Raw genomic sequence first — 17,095 nt, 5'->3', positions numbered from 1 at the left:
TTGCATTTGCACAATGCATCCTATCTCACACACTGTGTTACCCCTCCCTGCCCCACACCACTTAGGAGGCTCAGATGTAGTCAAAGGGAGTCACGGAAGGTTCTGGAACACAGGGGGCAAACGAGAAACTGAGACATCAAAGAACTGCAAGGGCTTAGTCTTTTCAGTGTGCAAGCCAGGGCCTCAGCGCTTTCCAGGAAACTCCCTTAATCCCATTACTGTGGGTAGTGTTGCTGTTCTGACTGATGAGGAAACAGGCACTATCCCAGAATCTGGCCCCACGTGGTCTGCGTTCACAGCCCTTGGGCTGAAGCACCCCTTGGGGTGGCCGGAATCAATGGTCTTTCTCTCGTGTGACGCTGTCCAAGTCGCTGACCATCACAGATGTCGAATAACAGCTCCAGGCACAGAACTAGGTGGCAGCAAGAACTCCCTAGCGGACTTCCCTAAAAGCTGCCTCCAGGGAGGTTGGGGTGGGGCGGTGCGGAGGTCAGTTTTACCACTCCAGGTCGGCCCGGGCACGGCTGGCCGGGTGCGCAGGCGCAGCTGGAGGTGCTTGGTTTCTATGGTTTCCGGGTCTCGGCGGCGGCGGAGAGGCCGGCTCCGGGCGTCGCGCTGGAAACGTCGTGCTGCGCCTTCCTTTGCGGCAGGCGTCCGCGTCGCTCGCCGGTCGTCCTGAAGCTTCGGTCTGCGAAGAGACAAGGGCATTGCAGCGGCGACGGCACGGTAGGGCCTGCTCGTATCCGCGCGGCTCCTAGCCATGGCGTTTTCTTCCGGTGTCTCTAACGCACCTCCTCTTGGTTGGCTGGGCGCCCCGTCCTCCCAGGGCCGAAGTCTCGGGGTGTCGTCTGCTTTCCTAGGCCCCTTCACCCGCGCAACCGGTGTCCCCGAAGCCTGGAGGCCGCCTGGCCTCCGCTCTCTTTGCAGGCTCGCTCGGCTTTCTGCCGGGCTGATGTGCTTTGGCCTTGTGTTTTATGAGCTCGAGGCCCCGCCCGCCTCTGTAGCTCGCTTTGTTCCTGCCGGGGCCTGGGGGTCCCCCAAAACACGCCCGCACCTCCTCCGGCAGGAACTCGTGCCCGCCTGACTTCAGTTGGCGGGCTCTTGAACTCGTCTTAAAGGCACGTTCGGGTCCGCTGGGCAGAGTCGATGCTTCTTCCTGCCAGCTGCCCGCTCGTGGTCCTCTGGAGCGCTCCCCTTTCCCAGGGTGTGTGTCCGGGGCTCACGCCGGAGCTGCTGCCTTCGCGCATTAGACACCAGCTGTACAGGTGCGCTGCCTACACAGTTACCCTGCCGTTCTCCGGTCGTCTTATGCAAACAGCTCCCATTATTGTGGTCTGTTTTTTAAATTTAACATCAGTATGCATTTGCCTGTATATGGCATTCTTCCCCCAGCGTCCGTCATAGTCTTCTCCGAGGTAACCGGCACTGCCTTCCCCGTAGAGACGCGAGCGTTCGGCAGTTACTGAGCCCCCGCTTAGTTTCTGCCCTCAAAGCACTCACTTCCCATGGGCGAGACATAAAGGAACTGGTCGTCTTACAGAGTGCTGCCGTGGGAGTTCAGGGTCCTGGAGGACCCCGGAGCGCTGCCGCCCAAGTTGATTGGGAAAGAATGAGTAGAAATACGCAAGGAGATGTTTTGTGCCTAGGTTTTGTTCTTTTGGTTATTTTTTTCAGACCTATTTCAAAGAATTGGACTTCTTTAGTCAGACCTTTTTTTGACTTTTGACAAGAATTGGGTGATGAGTTCTCATGCATTGTGTAGTTCTGGTTTCCATGAGATTTGTGAAAACAGAAAAGTTGCTCATCAACCTTGAATTGGAAGAACCTGTCTAATGAAACAGTTTGAGGAGAAATCAGGCAGATAGTAGAAAACAGCTTTGTAGAGGGCCATTTGTCATTGTTTTCTGCGAAATTTCTCATTTGATTGTACTCTTGTGGTATTGGTATTTATTATTTTTTTTTTAATCTTCCATTACAGCCATGCCTTTCTTTGATGTGCAGAAAAGGCTAGGCCTTAATTTAGATCAAGGATTGACAATCCAAAGTGCTGAGCAGCCCTTCAAGATCCCTACTCGATGCCATGCTTTTGAGAAAGAGTGGATAGAATGTGCACACGGAATCGGTGGTATCCGGGCACAGAAAGAATGCAAGATAGAATTAGATGACTTCAAAGAATGCATGCTTCGGCAGAAAACGGTAAGGAGATGATGTTTGTGGGAGCTGAACACCTGCCTTGTTTCTTTGGGGCTACTCCTCATGTGTTTTTCATCCATCACTGAGCAATTGCCCTTCGTCTGTGGATTGGCAAAACTCCGGGCTGAAACGGAACCGTGACAAAGAAGTTGGATGCCTTTAGATGTGAGGAGGGCCCATTGTTCTTTCTTGTCTTTTCCTTCATTTTTGTTAGTATCGTACCCTGCTGCAGCCAACACGTGTGTGTATGTGTGCCATTTTGATTTTTTTTCAGTAGGCTATAAAATAGCAAAAATGTCAACCAGCTTAGAATGTTTGTCTTAAATCATCAGGTGAAAAATTTAAAATTCATTGAGCTGTCATTGGAGAAGAGGTTAAGCCTGCAGGTTGATTTCACTGAACATGAAGTAGCCATCTCTGGATTCATTTCTACTCTAAGATGGAGGTGTTAATGAGGCTGCTGTAGGTGAGCCTGACCAGAGATGTCAGGAGGGGGTGGGAGAGGATGGTAGCAGCATGGTGTCCACTTCAGCTATTGGAAGAGGTGTGTACTGTAGAGGGCCCTGTTCACAGAGAAAGAAGCAGAGGCAGAGAGAAAGAGGTCTTCCATCCACTGGTTCACTCCCCAGTTGGCTGCAACAGCTGGAGCTGCACCAATCTGAAGCCAGGAGCTGGGAGCTTCCTCTGGGTCTTCCCACATGTATGCAGGGGCCCAAGGACTTGGGCTATCTTCTACTGCTTTCCCAGGCCACAGCAGAGAGCTGGATCAGAAGTGAAGCAGCACATATGGGATGCCGGCACTGCACATGGCTGCTTTACCTGCTGCACCACAGCACTGGCCCCATAGAGAAGTCTTTGGATTTAGGCTATGATTTTGCCTATTTCTGTGGTCCAGGTTTATCAATTGGAAATGTTTTGTCACTCCTAACTTCTTGTAGTTGAAGGAGACAATTTAGATTTTCAGTTAAAGTTATCTGGATCAAAAGGTTTTTTTTTTTTTTTTTTTTTTTTTTTTTAAGGATGTATTTATTTGAAAGGCAGTGTTAGGGAGGGAGGGAGGAAGGGAGGGAGGGAGAGACAGACAGATCTTCCATCCGTTGGTTCACTCCCCAATGGCTGCAACAGCCGGAACTGGGCCAGTCGGAAGCCAAGAACCAAGAGCTTCATCTGGGTTTCTTTTGTCGGTGCCGGAGCCCAAGTACTTGGTCCATGTTCTGTTGCTTTCCCAGGCACATTAGCAGGGAGCTGGATTGGAAGTGGAGTAGCTGGGGCTCAAACCAGTGTGCATATGGGATGCTGGTGCCACAGGCAGCAGCTTTACCTGCTATGCCACAGCACCAGCCCCGGATCAGAAGTTTTTTCTTTTTTCTTTTTTTTTTTTTAAGATTTTTTATTTATTTATTTGACAGGTAGAGTAATAGACAGTGAGAGAGACAGAGAGAAAGGTCTTCCTTCCGTTGGTTCACTCCCCAGATGGCCACAAAGGCCAGAGCTGCGCCGATCTGGAGCCAGGAGCTTTTTCCTGGTCTCCCACTTGGGTGCAGGGGCCGAGCACTTGGGCTATCCTCTGCTGCTTTCCTGGGCCATAGCAGAGAGCTGGATTGGAAGAGGAGCAACTGGGACTAGAACAGGTGCCATATGGGATGCCAGCACCACAGGTGGAGGATTAACCAAGTGAGCCACGGTGGCAGCCCCGATCAGAAGTTTTAAAGATAATATTTAATATCTGTTGTTGGTGTTCAGATATCAAGTAGTAATTTTGTACTGGTTTGTGCAGAAATATTGTTTAGTGAGTAATATTTTTGTGTCACTGAGGGACAGTGGGTGGGTTATGCCTGGCACCTTCCAGCCATTTAGTTCATGTACCTTTTTTTTTTTTTTTTTTTTTTTAAGATTTGTTTGTTTATTTGAAAGTGTGACAGAAAGAAAGAGACAGAGAGAGGTTGACTTTCAATCCCCTGGTTCACTCCCAAAACAGCCACAACAGCCAGGCTGGGCCAGGCCAGAGCCAGGAGCTTCATCTGGGTCTCCCATGTGGGTGTATAACGCAAGCTCTTGGACCATCTTCTGCTGCTTTCCCGTGTACTTTTTCAGGGAGCTGGATTGGGAGTGGAGTATCTGGGATTCTAACTGGCATCCATATGGGATGCCAGTGCTGCAGGTGATGGCTTAACGTGCTGCACCGCGACACCTGCCCCACGACACCTGCCCCAAAAGCATGTCTTAACTTCCTTCTTCTGGTCCCTGGTTATTTATTGCTCAGATCATGATCATTTATGTCTTCAACACTCTACACCCAGAGTAGGCCATGTAGTGAGGGGGAAAGAACACTGGACTGAGAAATAGGAGAGCCAGGTTCTCATACTGGTTCTGCCACCACTAGTTTTGTGTCTGGGCAAGTCACACCCTTTCTTGGTCTTGGTTTCCTTACCTGGAAAAATTAAAGAGGTTTTTTTTTTTTTTTTTTAAGATTTATTTTTATTTATTTGAGAGTCAGCTAGAAGGAAAGACAGAGAGAGAAAGAGAAAGAGATCGATCTTCTCTCTGCTGGTTCGCTCCTCAGATAGCTACAACAGCCAGGAATTGGGCCAGGCTGATGTCAGGAGCCCAGAACTTCATCCAGGTCTCCCATGTGGGTAGCAGAGGCCCAGGTACTTGAGCCGTTTTCTGCTGCTTTCCCAGGCACATTAACAGGGAGGGAGATCGGCAGCAGAGCAGCTGGAACTCAAACCAGTGCTCTGATGTAGGATGCCAGCATCACAGCTTATCCTGCTACACCACAATGCCAGCCCCTAAAGGGTGGCTTTAAAGTCACCTCCCAACTCTGAATTTATGAATAGACAAGTTACTATTATTTTTTTAAAGATTTTTTTTTTAATTTATTTAAAAGGCAAAGGTACAGAGAAAGGAGAGAGAAATCTTCCAGCCATTGATTCACTCCCCATATGGCCAAAACAACCAGGAGCTTTATATGGATTTCCCTCCTGGGTGCAGGTGCCTTCTTCCACTGCTTTTCCAAGCACATTAGCAGGGAGTGGGATCAGAAGTGGAGCAGCAGCACACCAATGGGTGCCTGTAATGGGTGGCCTCGATAAGTTACTATTTTGAAAGTCATGCTAAATGACTTAGCTGCTTCCCTTTACCAGGTAAAGAAACTAGTGAATTAGTATCAAGCACTGTTCTGAATGCTTAGCATGCAACAATGCATTTATTTCTCTTAACATTCCTGTGCTATGCGTCACTGTTCCCCACAGTAAGAACTGAGGACAGTGCCTAAATTCTTAAAGCAGTGGGAGGGTCGCGGCAGAGCCTGTGCTCTCAGCCACACTACACTCTTTCTCCTCTAGCTCGGAGAAGGATCAGACATACAGGCAGTATCTTCGCTGACAGTGACTCATTCTCTTTTGAGAGTCTCTTTAATGGAGAAATGGTAAGAATGTAGTCCTTTTAAAGTGGTTCTAATGTTTGTATCAGTATCTAGGATACTTAGAGTTTTTTCTACTAAAGTCATAGTTAGACTACTTCTTTAGGTTAATGAGATGTTTAACTGAATATACTACCTTTCAATGCATTTGGAGAAAGTTATTCATTTTAAAAATACTCGTTGGAGGGGCTGGCACTGTGGCATAGCAGGTAAAGCCACCACCTGCAGGGCCAGTGTCCCATATGGACGCTGGTTCGAGTCCCAGCTGCTCTGCTTCCGATCGGCTCTCTGCTGTGGCCTGGGAAAGCAGTAGAAGGTGGCCCAAGTCCTTGGCCTCTACACCCACGTGGGAGACCCAGAAGAAGCTCCAGGCTCCTGGCTTTGAATCGGCCCAGCTGTGGCCATTGTGGCCATCTGGGGAGTGAATCAGCGGATGGAAGACCTCTCTCTGTCTCTCTCTCTGCCTCTACCTCTCTGTAAATAAATTTTTAAAAAAATAATAATCTAATTTCAAATGCCAAAAAAAAAATAATAATAATAATAACTTGTTGGAGCATCTGTGGTGTCAGGTACTATTTGAAGGCCCTAGAAATATAGAAGTAAGCAAAATAGCAAAAACCCTTGACTACATAGATGTTATATTCTTGTGGGAGGAAGTATAGAAAATAAACAAGTAAAATGTAGTGTCACAAGCCACGATAAATGCAAGAGGAAAAATGAATGGGATAAAAAGTGTTATGGCAGGCTGGCGCCATGGCTCAATAGGCTAATCCTCTGCCTGCAGCGCCAGCACCCCAGGTTCTAGTCCCGGTCGGGGCGCCGGATTCTGTCCCGGTTGCCCCTCTTCCAGGCCAGCTCTCTGCTGTGGCCAGGGAGTGCAGTGGAGGATGGCCCAGGTGCTTGGCCCCTGCACCCGCATGGGAGACCAGGATAAGTACCTGGCTCCTGCCTTCGGATCAGCGCCGTGCACTGGCCGCAGTGCGCCAGCCTTGGCGGCCATTGGAGGGTGAACCAACGGCAAAGGAAGACCTTTCTCTCTGTCTCTCTCTCTCACTGTCCACTCTGCCTGTCCAAAAAAAAAAAAAAAAAAAAAAAGTGTATGGCTTGGAGCTAAGTGGATGCTACTTTGAATAGATAAGGTTGTCAGGAAGACGTCTGAGTAGGCTTCATGTAAGCAAGCCACATGGATGTGAAAGAATGTTCCAGGCGGCGGGCAGCAGGTGTCCAGGGTCCTGAGCTGGAAGGGAGGGAGCCAGGGGAACGGTATTCAGAAATTAAGTCACGTGGTTCACCCTGTAAGTCATTGGAAGGATTTGTCTTTTTCTCTCAGTGTGATGAGAAGCATTGCAGGGTTTTGGAAAGAGGAATAATGCCATGGGATTAGTCAGTACGTTTTCCACATCACAGGGTCCAGAGGGCCAGTTCATTGGTGTGGCATTGACAGTCTTGTTTAGCATGGCTTTGATGCATTGGGAAGCAATGAAAGCCTGTCTAAGAAGAAGTGACAGAGCTCAGGGCTCAATGGTGACTGGTGGCTGAGCACATACCAGGCCTTCAAGTGTAGTGAAGAGAGACCTCATGTTGGCTATTCCTGCTTCATTCATTCCCGTTTAGTAATCAGCAACAGCAGCGCCACTTTCATTTAGATCGGGAATACATAACCTGTGGGATCGTAACTTTTATTGTCTTCAAAGATTTTAGTATGTGCACGTGTACTTCAGAAAGATTCTTGTAAATGCAGTCATACTTAGGTATCTGCAGAGGACTGGTTCCAGGACCCCACCCCCAGGACACGAAAAACCACAGCTGTTCTGTCCCCTTATATTCAATGGTCTGGTATTGTGTGTGTACAGTCTACACACATCCTCCTGTGAACTTTAAGTCATCTGTAGATTACTTACAATACCTAATTAGATGCAAGTACTAGATAAATAGGTGTCATACTGTAATGCTTAGGGAGCATTGACCAGGAAGAACAGTCTACGCACGTTTAGCACACACAGATTTCCTCTAAGTATTTTTGATCCTTGGTTGGTTGACTCCATGAATGCAGAACTCAGTGATCCGTAGTCCTAAATATTAGGAATCTTTATTTCTTAGGGTGCAAGGAGGTGTTACTGCCATGTATGCTAGAAGTGTATTTGTTTTGTTTTATTTTTTAAAGATGTATTGATTTATTTGAAAGGCAGAGTTACAGAGAGGCAGAGAGAGAGAGAGAAAGTCTTCCATATGCTGGTTCACTCCCCAAATGGCCACAATGGTCAGAGCTGGGCCGATTTGAAGCCCGGAGCCAGGAGCTTCCTCCAGGTCTCCTATACTGGGACAGGGGCCCAAGGAGTTGGGCCATCTTCTACTGCTTTCCCAGGCCATAGCAGAGAGCAGCCAAGCCTAGAGCCAGCACCCATGTCAGATGCTGGCAGTACAGGTGGCATCTTTAACTACTACGCCGCGGTGCTGGCCCCAGAAGTGTATTTGTTAAAAAGCCTGGGAAGCTATTTCAAGTGAGGTCTTCAAAGATGGACCTCAGGGGCTGATGTAGTGGGTTAAAGCCTGGACCTGCAGCATCGGCATCCCATGTGGTCACAAGTTCAAGTCGTGGCTGCTCCACTTCCAGTTCAGCTCCCTGCTAATGCGCCTGGGAACGCAGCAGAGGATGGCCCAACTCCTTGAGTCTCTGCTGCCACCTGGGAGACCAGGAAGAGGGTCCTGGCTTCTGGCTTCAGATCAGCTCAGCTCTGGCCATGGTGGCCATTTTGGGTGTGAACCAGCAGATGGAAGACCTTTCTGTCTCTACCTCTCTCTGTAACTCTGTCTTTGAAAAAAAAAACAAAAACAAAAAAACAGATGGAATGCAGTTTAGAGGCCCTCCAGAATGAGAAACTTACCACCCATGGTTGAAATTGAAACCCAAACCCAGCCCTCACTTTCTGGTGCGTGTCTCCCCCTGGTTGAAATCTTTTTTCCTTTGACAGATGAAACGTGTGAGTGCCATCAAGAAGCAGCGGGACAAGCTGATAAAGGAAGGGAAGTACACCCCGCCCCCCCACCACCTGGGCCAGGGGGAGCCTCGGCCCTGAGCAGAGTGGCTGCTGATGGCTGCAGGCTGACTGTCCTGTTCTCTGTTCTCCACTGCAAAGATTGTTTACTGAAAACCTCTTTGTCACAGTGTGTAAAAATAAAGGATTGCACCATCCTAGTTCTGTTTTCTCTTGGATCATACCTTAATGAAATTGCAACTTAATTTTTTTAAGTTTGAAAAATTGCCTTTACTTGTGCCTAAAAAAAAAAATCAACATCTGGAGAATGGTGACTAATGTTTTGTGAACACTTGCTGTGTATGAGGAACTCTGAATGTCAGCTCATTTAAGAAGTTGCAGTGCAGTGCGCCTGAGAAGGCAGCAGATGATGGCCCGAGTACTTGGTCTCTTACCACCCATATGGGAGACCAAGAACGAGCTCCTGGCTTCGGCCTGGCCCAGACCTGGCTGTCACAGCTATTTGGGGAGTGAACCAGCAGGTGGAAGACCTCTTTTTGTCTTGCTTTGCCTTTCAAGTAAAGAAAAATTTTTTTTGTGGAAAACGGTGCAATGGGGGTTAGGCATTGTGGTGAAGTAGGTAAGCTGATGCTTATACCTGCTTTCCATATTTGAGTGCTTGGTTCAAGTCCCAGATACTCTGCTTCTAATCCAGCTTCCCGTTAATGTTCCTGGGAGGCAGCCAATGATGGCCTAAGTACTTGAGGTTTTTTGTTTGTTTTGTTTTGTTTGACAGGCAGAGTTTAGACAGAGAGAGACAGAAAGAAAGGTCTTCCTTCCATTGGTTCACCCCCCAAATGGCTGCTACTGCCAGTGCGCTGCACCAATCCGAAGCCAGGAGCCAGGTGCTTCCTCCTGGTCTCCCATGCGTGTGCAGGGCCCAAGGACCTGGGCCATCCTCCACTGCACTCCCGGGCCACAGCAGAGAGCTGGACTGGAAGAGGAGCAACCAGGACACAACCGGGGCTAGAACTCCGGGTGCCAGCCAGTACTTGAGTTCTTTACCACCCACAAGAGAAACCCAGGTGGAGTTCCTGCTTCCTGGTTTTAGCCTGGCCCAACCCTGGCTATTACAGCATTGAGGAATGAACCACCAGATAAAAGATCTGTCACTCTGCCTTTTGAATAAGTAAAAATAGAGAAATTTTTAAAACAAAGGTGTGGTGTTCTTAGTACTTTCAGTCCAAAAAGGAGGTAGTGGCTGTGTGTTATAGGCCTAAGAGTAAGGAAAGGTAACATGAAAAGGCCAAATTTAGATATTTTTCTTTGACAGAGTTCTAGATAGACAGAGGGAAAGGTCTTCCTTCAGTTGGTTCACTCCCCAAATGGCTGCTATGGCCGGTGCTGTGCTAATCCAAACCCAGGAGCCAGGTGCTTCTTCCTGGTCTCCCATGTGGGTGCAGGGCCCAAGGACCTGGGCCATCCTCCACTGCCCTCCCGGGCCACAGCAGAGAGCTGAACTGGAAAATGGGCAGCTGGGACTAGAACCAGCGCCCATATGGGATGCTGGTGCCACAGGCAGAGGATTAACCAAGTGAGCCATGGCGCTGGCCCCCCTAGATATTTACTTTTTTATTTTTAAAGATTTTTATTTTTTACTTGAGAGAGTTACACAGAGAGAAGAAAGGCAGAGAGAGAGGTCTTCCATCCAATGGTTCACTCCCCAGTTGGCCGCAATGGCCAGAACTGCGCCAATCCAAAGCCAGGAGCTTCTTCTGGGTCTCCCACGCGGGTGTAGGGGCCTAAGGACCTGGACCATCTTCTACTGCTTTCCCAGGCCACAGCAGAGAGTTGGAACGGAAGTGGAGCAGCAGGGACTACGTGGGATTCCAGCGCCCATGTGGGATGCCGGAGCTTCAGGCCACGGTGTTAACCCACTGCACCACAGTGCTGGCCCCGTAGATATTTAATTTTGAGGAAGTAATACCATTGTTTTAATCAGTAGTATTAGTACTTTAATATGCTTAGAAATTTTTTTTAGTTTGCTGACACTTTCTCAAAAAATTTTTTTTTGTTAAGATTTATTTATTTGAAAGGCAGAGTGATGGAAAGACAAAGAGAGATCTTCCAATATGGTGTTACAAGCGGTGGCTCAACTCACTGCACCACAATACCAACCCTACTCAAAAAAAATTTTTTTTAAGGATTGATATATTTATTTGAAAGGCAGAGGTTCTCCATTCACTCCCCAAATGGCTGCAACGGCCAGAGCTAGGCCAATCTGAAGCCAGGAGCTTGGAGCTTCTTCTAGGTCTCCCGCATATATGCAGGGGCCCAAGGACTTGGGCCATCTTCTGCTTTCCCAGGCCATAGCAGAGAGCTGGATCGGAAGTGGAAAAGCCAAGACAAACTGGCGCCCGTATGGGATGCCGGCACTGCAGGCGGCGGCTTTACCCACTACCCCACAGTGCTGGCCTCTGTACTTGTAGTTTTGTACCTGCTGACCAACCTTTCCCTATCGTCCTTCCCCTTCAACCCTTCCCAGCCTATGGAACCACTGCTGTGTGTTCATGAGATCAGCTTTTTTAGCTTCTACCTAGAACTGCTTGTTCTTCTGTGCCTCGCTTGTCTCAATATTATCTCCAGGCTTAACCATGTGGCTGCAGATGATAGAATTTTATTCTCTTCTATTTCTTTTAGAAAGATACTGTTCTTTTTTCAGATTTTTATTGGAAAGGCAGAGAGAAGAGAGATAGGAATCAAACTGAGGTGCTTGGGGTGAGCATTTTAGCACAGCAGATTAAGCCCTGATTGTGACATATTCCATATCCGTGTGAGTTCCGGTTCCAGCTGCTCCATTTCCTACCCACCTTCCTGCGATTATACCTGGGAAAGCCGTAGAAGATGGCCCAAGTACTTGGGCTCCCGCCATCCGCATGGGAGACCCAGATTGATTTCCTGCCTCCTGGCTTTGGCCTGACCCAGCCCCAACCTTTGCAGCCATTTGGGGAATGAACTAATGCACGGGAGATCCCTCTGTCTGCCTCTCCCCCTCTTTCTCTAACTCTGCCTTTCAAATAAGTAAATCTTTAAAAAAAAAAAATTTAAAGTCAGATTTTGATAGGGATTGCATTAAGTCTGCAGGTTGGTTTGGATAGTATTGACATCTTCATATTAATAATTCTGATCCATTAACATGAGATATCTTTCATTTGTTTCCCTTAATTTCTTGCATAAATGTTTCATACTTTCATTAGTACTTTTTTCTTCTTGATGGTATTATAAGTGGAATTGTCTTCCTAACTTCATCTTCCAGCTGTTCACGCTAGCCCTGCAGTGTTTTGAGTCATAAATAGCACCTGTGAGATGTGAATGCATAGTTGTCCTCAAAAGGGAGTGTGCACTGTGTGCTGGTGTCAAGTGGAAGGATGGGATTTAGCGTTTGATCAGGGCCCTGCCAACTTGAGTTACGGGGAAAATCTTCAGCAGACAGCATTTTCTTAACCTACGTATTCATCACTGATCAGTCACAGTGGAGAAGCAAATCGCAGTCTTTCCAGCAAGATCCCGTGCTGTGATCCTGTGGTAGGTTTACTGTGTTCTGTACCCACAAGCTTTTCCAAAATGACATGCAGGGCGTGCCCATTTTTGTGAAATCAGCCCAACTGGAAGTGTCAGAAAAGCAGACTGTAAATCAAGTCTTAAAGTAGGTACATGCCCTTTCACACAAAGATACCTTGTAGTCCTGAGCCTTGGCTGTAGAATGAAGGAAAAGCAAATCCCATTAGATTGTATTTAGCTAGAGGTAAAATATGAGTGAAAGAGAAGACTTAATTGTATTTGTTGGAAAGCATTACCTCGACGCCTTTATATCCGATACCCATAAACAGCTCTGAGACAAGCAGGCCTGCCTCTTGTCTTTGTATATCTGGAAAATTCTGTGCCTTAACATTTTCTTTTTAAGAAAGTAGGACAGAAATGTGAGGTGGTAACAAGACTAGATCTACAGGTTCACCTCCCCAGCACTTCTGTTCTTTAAACAGTGTGAACAAGAACAAGCAGAATGCGGATTTGTTGTTTTGAGACAAAGACGAGAGATCCCATCTGCTGGTTTACTCCACAGATGCCTGCAATGGCTGGGGCTGTGCTGGGGATGGGACTGGAACCGTGAACAGGTCTCCCTCTTGAGTGGCAGGAACCCAGTTAATTACTTGAGCCATCACTGCTGCCTCCCAGGATAGGAAGCATGTGGGATGTTGGTATCCTAATCTTTCGGTTGAACACCTGCTCCCAAGACTGTATTTTTAAGTTACAACTTCAGTCCTTAAAAATTATTTATTTGGAAGGTAGAGTTAGATAAGCAGGTCTTCAATCCACTGGTTCACTCCCCAAATGGCTGCAAAGGCCAGGCGGAAGCCAGGAGCCTGGGAACTCCATCCAGTTCTCCCACATGAATGGCAGGGGCCCAAGCGTATGGGCCATCTTGCTGCTTTTCCAGGTTCAGAAGTGAATCAGCAGGGACACGAACCAGAGCTTATAAGGGATGCTGGTATTAGGTGGTGGCCTAACACGCTGTGTCACAACACCCACCTCAAGACTATTATCTTTTTTTCTTTTTAAAAAGATTTATTTGAGAGAGTTAGGGAGAGGCAGGAAGAGAGAGATCATCTGCTGATTGACTCCCTAGAAGGAAGCAACGGCCAGGTCTGGGCCTCTGGGCTGGCCTGGAGCTAGGATGCAGGCACTTCATCCTTGTCTCCCATGTGGGTGCAGGGGCTCAAGCACTTGGGCCATCTTCTGCTGCTTTCCCAGGCCACAGCCGAGAGCTGGATCAGAAGTGGAGCAGCTGAGGCTCAAACCAGGTCCCATATGGGATGCCAGTATTGTAGGCTTTACACACTGCAGCTTTACCCACTGTGCCACAGCATCGGCCCCAAGACTCTATCTTTTTGAGCAGTCGGTTGGTACAGGATAGAACTTAGTTTAGGAGACCAGAAGGGGAGGAAGCTATGAAGTCCTTTGCAATTGATGATTTAAAACTCTGAGAGGACAGGTTCCTTGCCTGCTCAAAACAGCATAGCTTCTTGCCTTTGCACAAATGAGAACCCAACCCATTTGGCCTGTGTGTGTGTGTGTGTGTGTGTGTGATGATTTTATTTATTTATTGGAAAGTCAGAGTTAGAGGGAGAGACACAGAGAGATCTTCCATCTACTGGTTCACATCCCCAGATGACCAGGAGCTTCATCCAGGTCTCCCACATGGTAGGGGCGGAGGTCTGAGCACTTGGGCCATCTGCTGCTGTTTTCCCAGACGCGTTGCAGGGAGCTGGATTGGAAGAGAAGCAGCTGGGACCCACACCAACACCTACATGGGATGCCTCTGTTGCAGGCGGAGGCTTTACCTGCTTTGCCACAGCCTTGCCCCATGGCCAGTGCTTTTTAACCCTGACTACACAACTCAGTACTGGAGGGAAAACACTGAGTACTTTGGCAACTATGTTGAAATCTTTCATTTAATTTTTAAAATTGGTAATTATGTGACTCAGTACTCCAAAGTTAAAAGGATATATAATGAGAAATCTTTCTCAGTCATATAATTTCCCACCCCAGAGGTGACCAGTGTTGTAAGTATCCTAGAGACTTTTTTTTTTTAAGATTATCTATTTGAAAGGCAGAGTCACAATGGAGATCTTGCATCTGCTGGTTCGCTCCCAAAATGGCCTCAACAACCAGGTCTGGGCCAGGCCCAAGCAAGAAACCTGAAACTCCGTCCTCGTCTCCTGCATGGGTGGCAGGGTTGGGCCATCTTCTGCTGCCTTCTGAGGCCCATTAGGGGAAGCTGGATCCGAAGTGGAGCAGCCAGGACTTGAACCAGCACTCCTACAAGTGCTGGCTTCACAGGTGGTGGCTTAACCACAACTCCGGCCCCTCTGCTCCTTTTTAAACTGTAGCAAATTGTTCATCTAGTTTCTGTATTTCCCTTTCTTTACTGTATTTTCAAGAATGTTCCCAATCAGGCACATGACCCCACTGGAACCAATGATTGATGTGGGCATGAGTGTCTCATTTCCAGTCCAGGTGGTCGTCTCACGCAGAGATAGTAACGAACACAAGCAGGAACAGGATTTATTTAACGGTGAGGGAACAAACGTGCATGAGCGTGGGCCACCACCCCACACGGAGAAATGCCCATCAAGAGTGGGCCAGAGGGCTGTTGTGAGAGAGAGAAAACAAGAGCTGTATCGCTGAACGTGGCCTGTGCTGAAAAGAGCTCTCCCACATCCTAAGCCTTTTATGAGGTCAGGGGTGGTACCTGGATCGGATATACACATGGGGTGGGGTCTTAGCATGCATCCTGTTTCTGGATGAGTCTGGTGCATCCTGGGAGGGGGGGGGTGTATCAAACCAACAGTTAAAGAGAGAAACATTACTTGCAGGGTTGTAAGAATTCCAGCTCACCTAGACCCAGCTGGCTGCCTAGACAGCGCATTAGAATGAGCCTTACTTGGAATCCCGGAAGAGAAGGAGGCTACTTCCTTTGCTTTAATGCAGAGGAAGTTTAAGGTCCATAGATGTTTTAGACATTTTTCCCCAGCAAATATTTACTAAGGACTTACTTTATCACAAGAAGAGAAATGTAATAATACATTCAGTACATGAAGAAGAGCAGCCTAGTGGAGAAATGTAGAACTGGCCCTGGGATGTGTAAGCTACTGCATCAGACCCCTACCCTGCACTTGAAGTTGTGCCCACCAATAAATTCCTTTTTAAAACATTTGTTGGGGCCGGTGCTGTGGCATAGTGGGTAAAGCTACCGCCTGCAGTGCCAGCATCCCATGTGGGTGCCAGTTTGAGTCCCGGCCACTCCACTAACGGTCCAGCTCTCTGCTGTGGCCTGGGAAAGCAGTGGAGGATGGCCCAGATACTTGGGACCCTGCACCCATGTGGAGACCTGGAAAAAACTCCTGGCTCCTGACTTCGGATCAGCACAGCTCCGGCCGTTGCGGCCAGTTGGGGAGTGAACCAGCGGATGGAAGAGCTCTTTCTCTCTCTGCCTCTCCTCTCTGTAACTGACTTTCAAATAAATAAATCTTTTAAAAAAACCAAACATTTGTTTTTGCCTTAAGCTAATTTCAAATGTTCACTCACTTGCAATGAAAAGAGACCCAGTTGATTAACAAATGCATCAGCGCTGCCTCATTTTCCTCTGTAGGAAACTGAGGCTTAAACGGCTGAAGTAATTTACCTGGTATCAAACAGCTGGTAAGTACTGGAACAGTGTGGGCCTAGACGTCCACTTTGGATTATATGGAAGGCCTTAAGAGACCTTTGGTAAGATAATCAAAAATGAATCTTGATGTGAATGGAAGGGGAGAGGGAGTGGGAAAGGGGAGGGTTGTGGGTGGGAGGGACGGTATGGGGGGGAAGCCATTGTAATCCATAAGTCGTACTTTGGAAATTTATATGCATTAAATAAAAGTTTAAAAAAAATCTAAAAAAAAAAAATAAAAAAAAAAAAACAAAAAAAAACTATAAAAAAAAAAAGAGACCTTTGGTAAATGTGGCAAAACAAGAAAAATCCGGACAGGAGTGGGCATCTGGCGCAGCGGTTAAGATGCCCCTTGGAACGCCCACTCCCTATATCAGAGTACCTGGTTCAAGTCCTAGCTTCTCTGCTTCTGACTGATCCAGCCTCTTGCTATCACACAGTCTAGGGAGACAGCAGATGATGGCTCAAGTGCTTGGGTTCCTGCCACCCACGTGGAAGACCTGGATGGAATGCCAGGCTCCTGGCTTTGGCCTGGCAGCCCTGGCCAGTGCAGACATTTGAGGAGTGAACCAGCACATGGAAGATTGATTTCCTCTCGTACCCCCTTCCTTTTCCTCCCCTCCCACTCTCTCTTCCTTTCCAAAAATATGGAAATGAATAAATACATCTTAAAAAGAAAAACCCAGGGGGCTGGCTCTGTGGCTCAGTAGCTTAATCCTCCACCTACAGCACCAGCATCCTGGTTCTAGTGCTGGTTCTAGTCCTGGTTGCTCCTCTTCCGATCCAGCTCTTTGCTATGGCCTGGGAAAGCACTGGAACATGACCCAAGCATTTGGGCCCCTGCACCTGCGTGGGAGACCCGGAAGAAGCTCCTGGTTCCTGGCTTTGGATTGCTCAGCTCCAGCTGTTTTGGCCATTTGGGGAGTGAATCAGCAGATGGAAGACCTTCCTCTCTCTCTCCCTCTCACTGTAACTCTACCTCTTAAATAAATAAAATCTTAAAAAAAAGAAACCCAGACAAAATAAATTATACTTTTCCATGAGACAAAAAGTATTTGTGAGGAAGCCTTGATGAACTGAATTCCAAAGAATTCCTAGGTGACAGAGCGCTGGTCAGCTTCCAGCCCAGGAGTTGGGCTCCTGGTGTGGGTGTGGTAGGCCTGCTGTCTAGGAGGGCACATTATAACTGAGTGTAAGCTAACTGGGGAACGCTAGGACAGCTTGGGCCTGAAA

At 47.8% G+C, this 17,095-nt stretch overlaps 1 protein-coding gene and 1 long non-coding RNA gene across 2 annotated transcripts; both read left to right on the top strand.

Moving 5' to 3' along the window:
• The first annotated feature begins 665 nt into the window (after window positions 1-665).
• On the top strand, window positions 666-8,813 carry NDUFS5 (NADH:ubiquinone oxidoreductase subunit S5). Its single transcript, XM_002715201.6, has 3 exons — window positions 666-726; window positions 1,979-2,196; window positions 8,590-8,813. Exons 2-3 carry the CDS (start codon window positions 1,981-1,983, stop codon window positions 8,692-8,694), a joined length of 321 nt encoding a protein of 106 aa, XP_002715247.1. The 5' UTR covers window positions 666-726; window positions 1,979-1,980; the 3' UTR covers window positions 8,695-8,813.
• A 6,991-nt stretch (window positions 8,814-15,804) lies between these two features.
• Window positions 15,805-16,874, top strand: LOC138850674 (uncharacterized). The gene is made up of 2 exons (XR_011390768.2): window positions 15,805-15,855; window positions 16,303-16,874. It is a non-coding gene; the product is annotated as an uncharacterized LOC138850674 (long non-coding RNA).
• Window positions 16,875-17,095: the final 221 nt, after the last annotated feature.

The sequence above is a fragment of the Oryctolagus cuniculus genome, chromosome 7 (genome assembly GCF_051225735.1).
Source record: "Oryctolagus cuniculus isolate XC-2025 breed Fujian yellow rabbit chromosome 7, ASM5122573v1, whole genome shotgun sequence".
NCBI lineage: Eukaryota > Metazoa > Chordata > Mammalia > Lagomorpha > Leporidae > Oryctolagus > Oryctolagus cuniculus.
The sequence above is the reverse complement of the archived record's forward strand: the minus strand, read 5'-3'. Positions and strand labels throughout refer to the sequence as shown.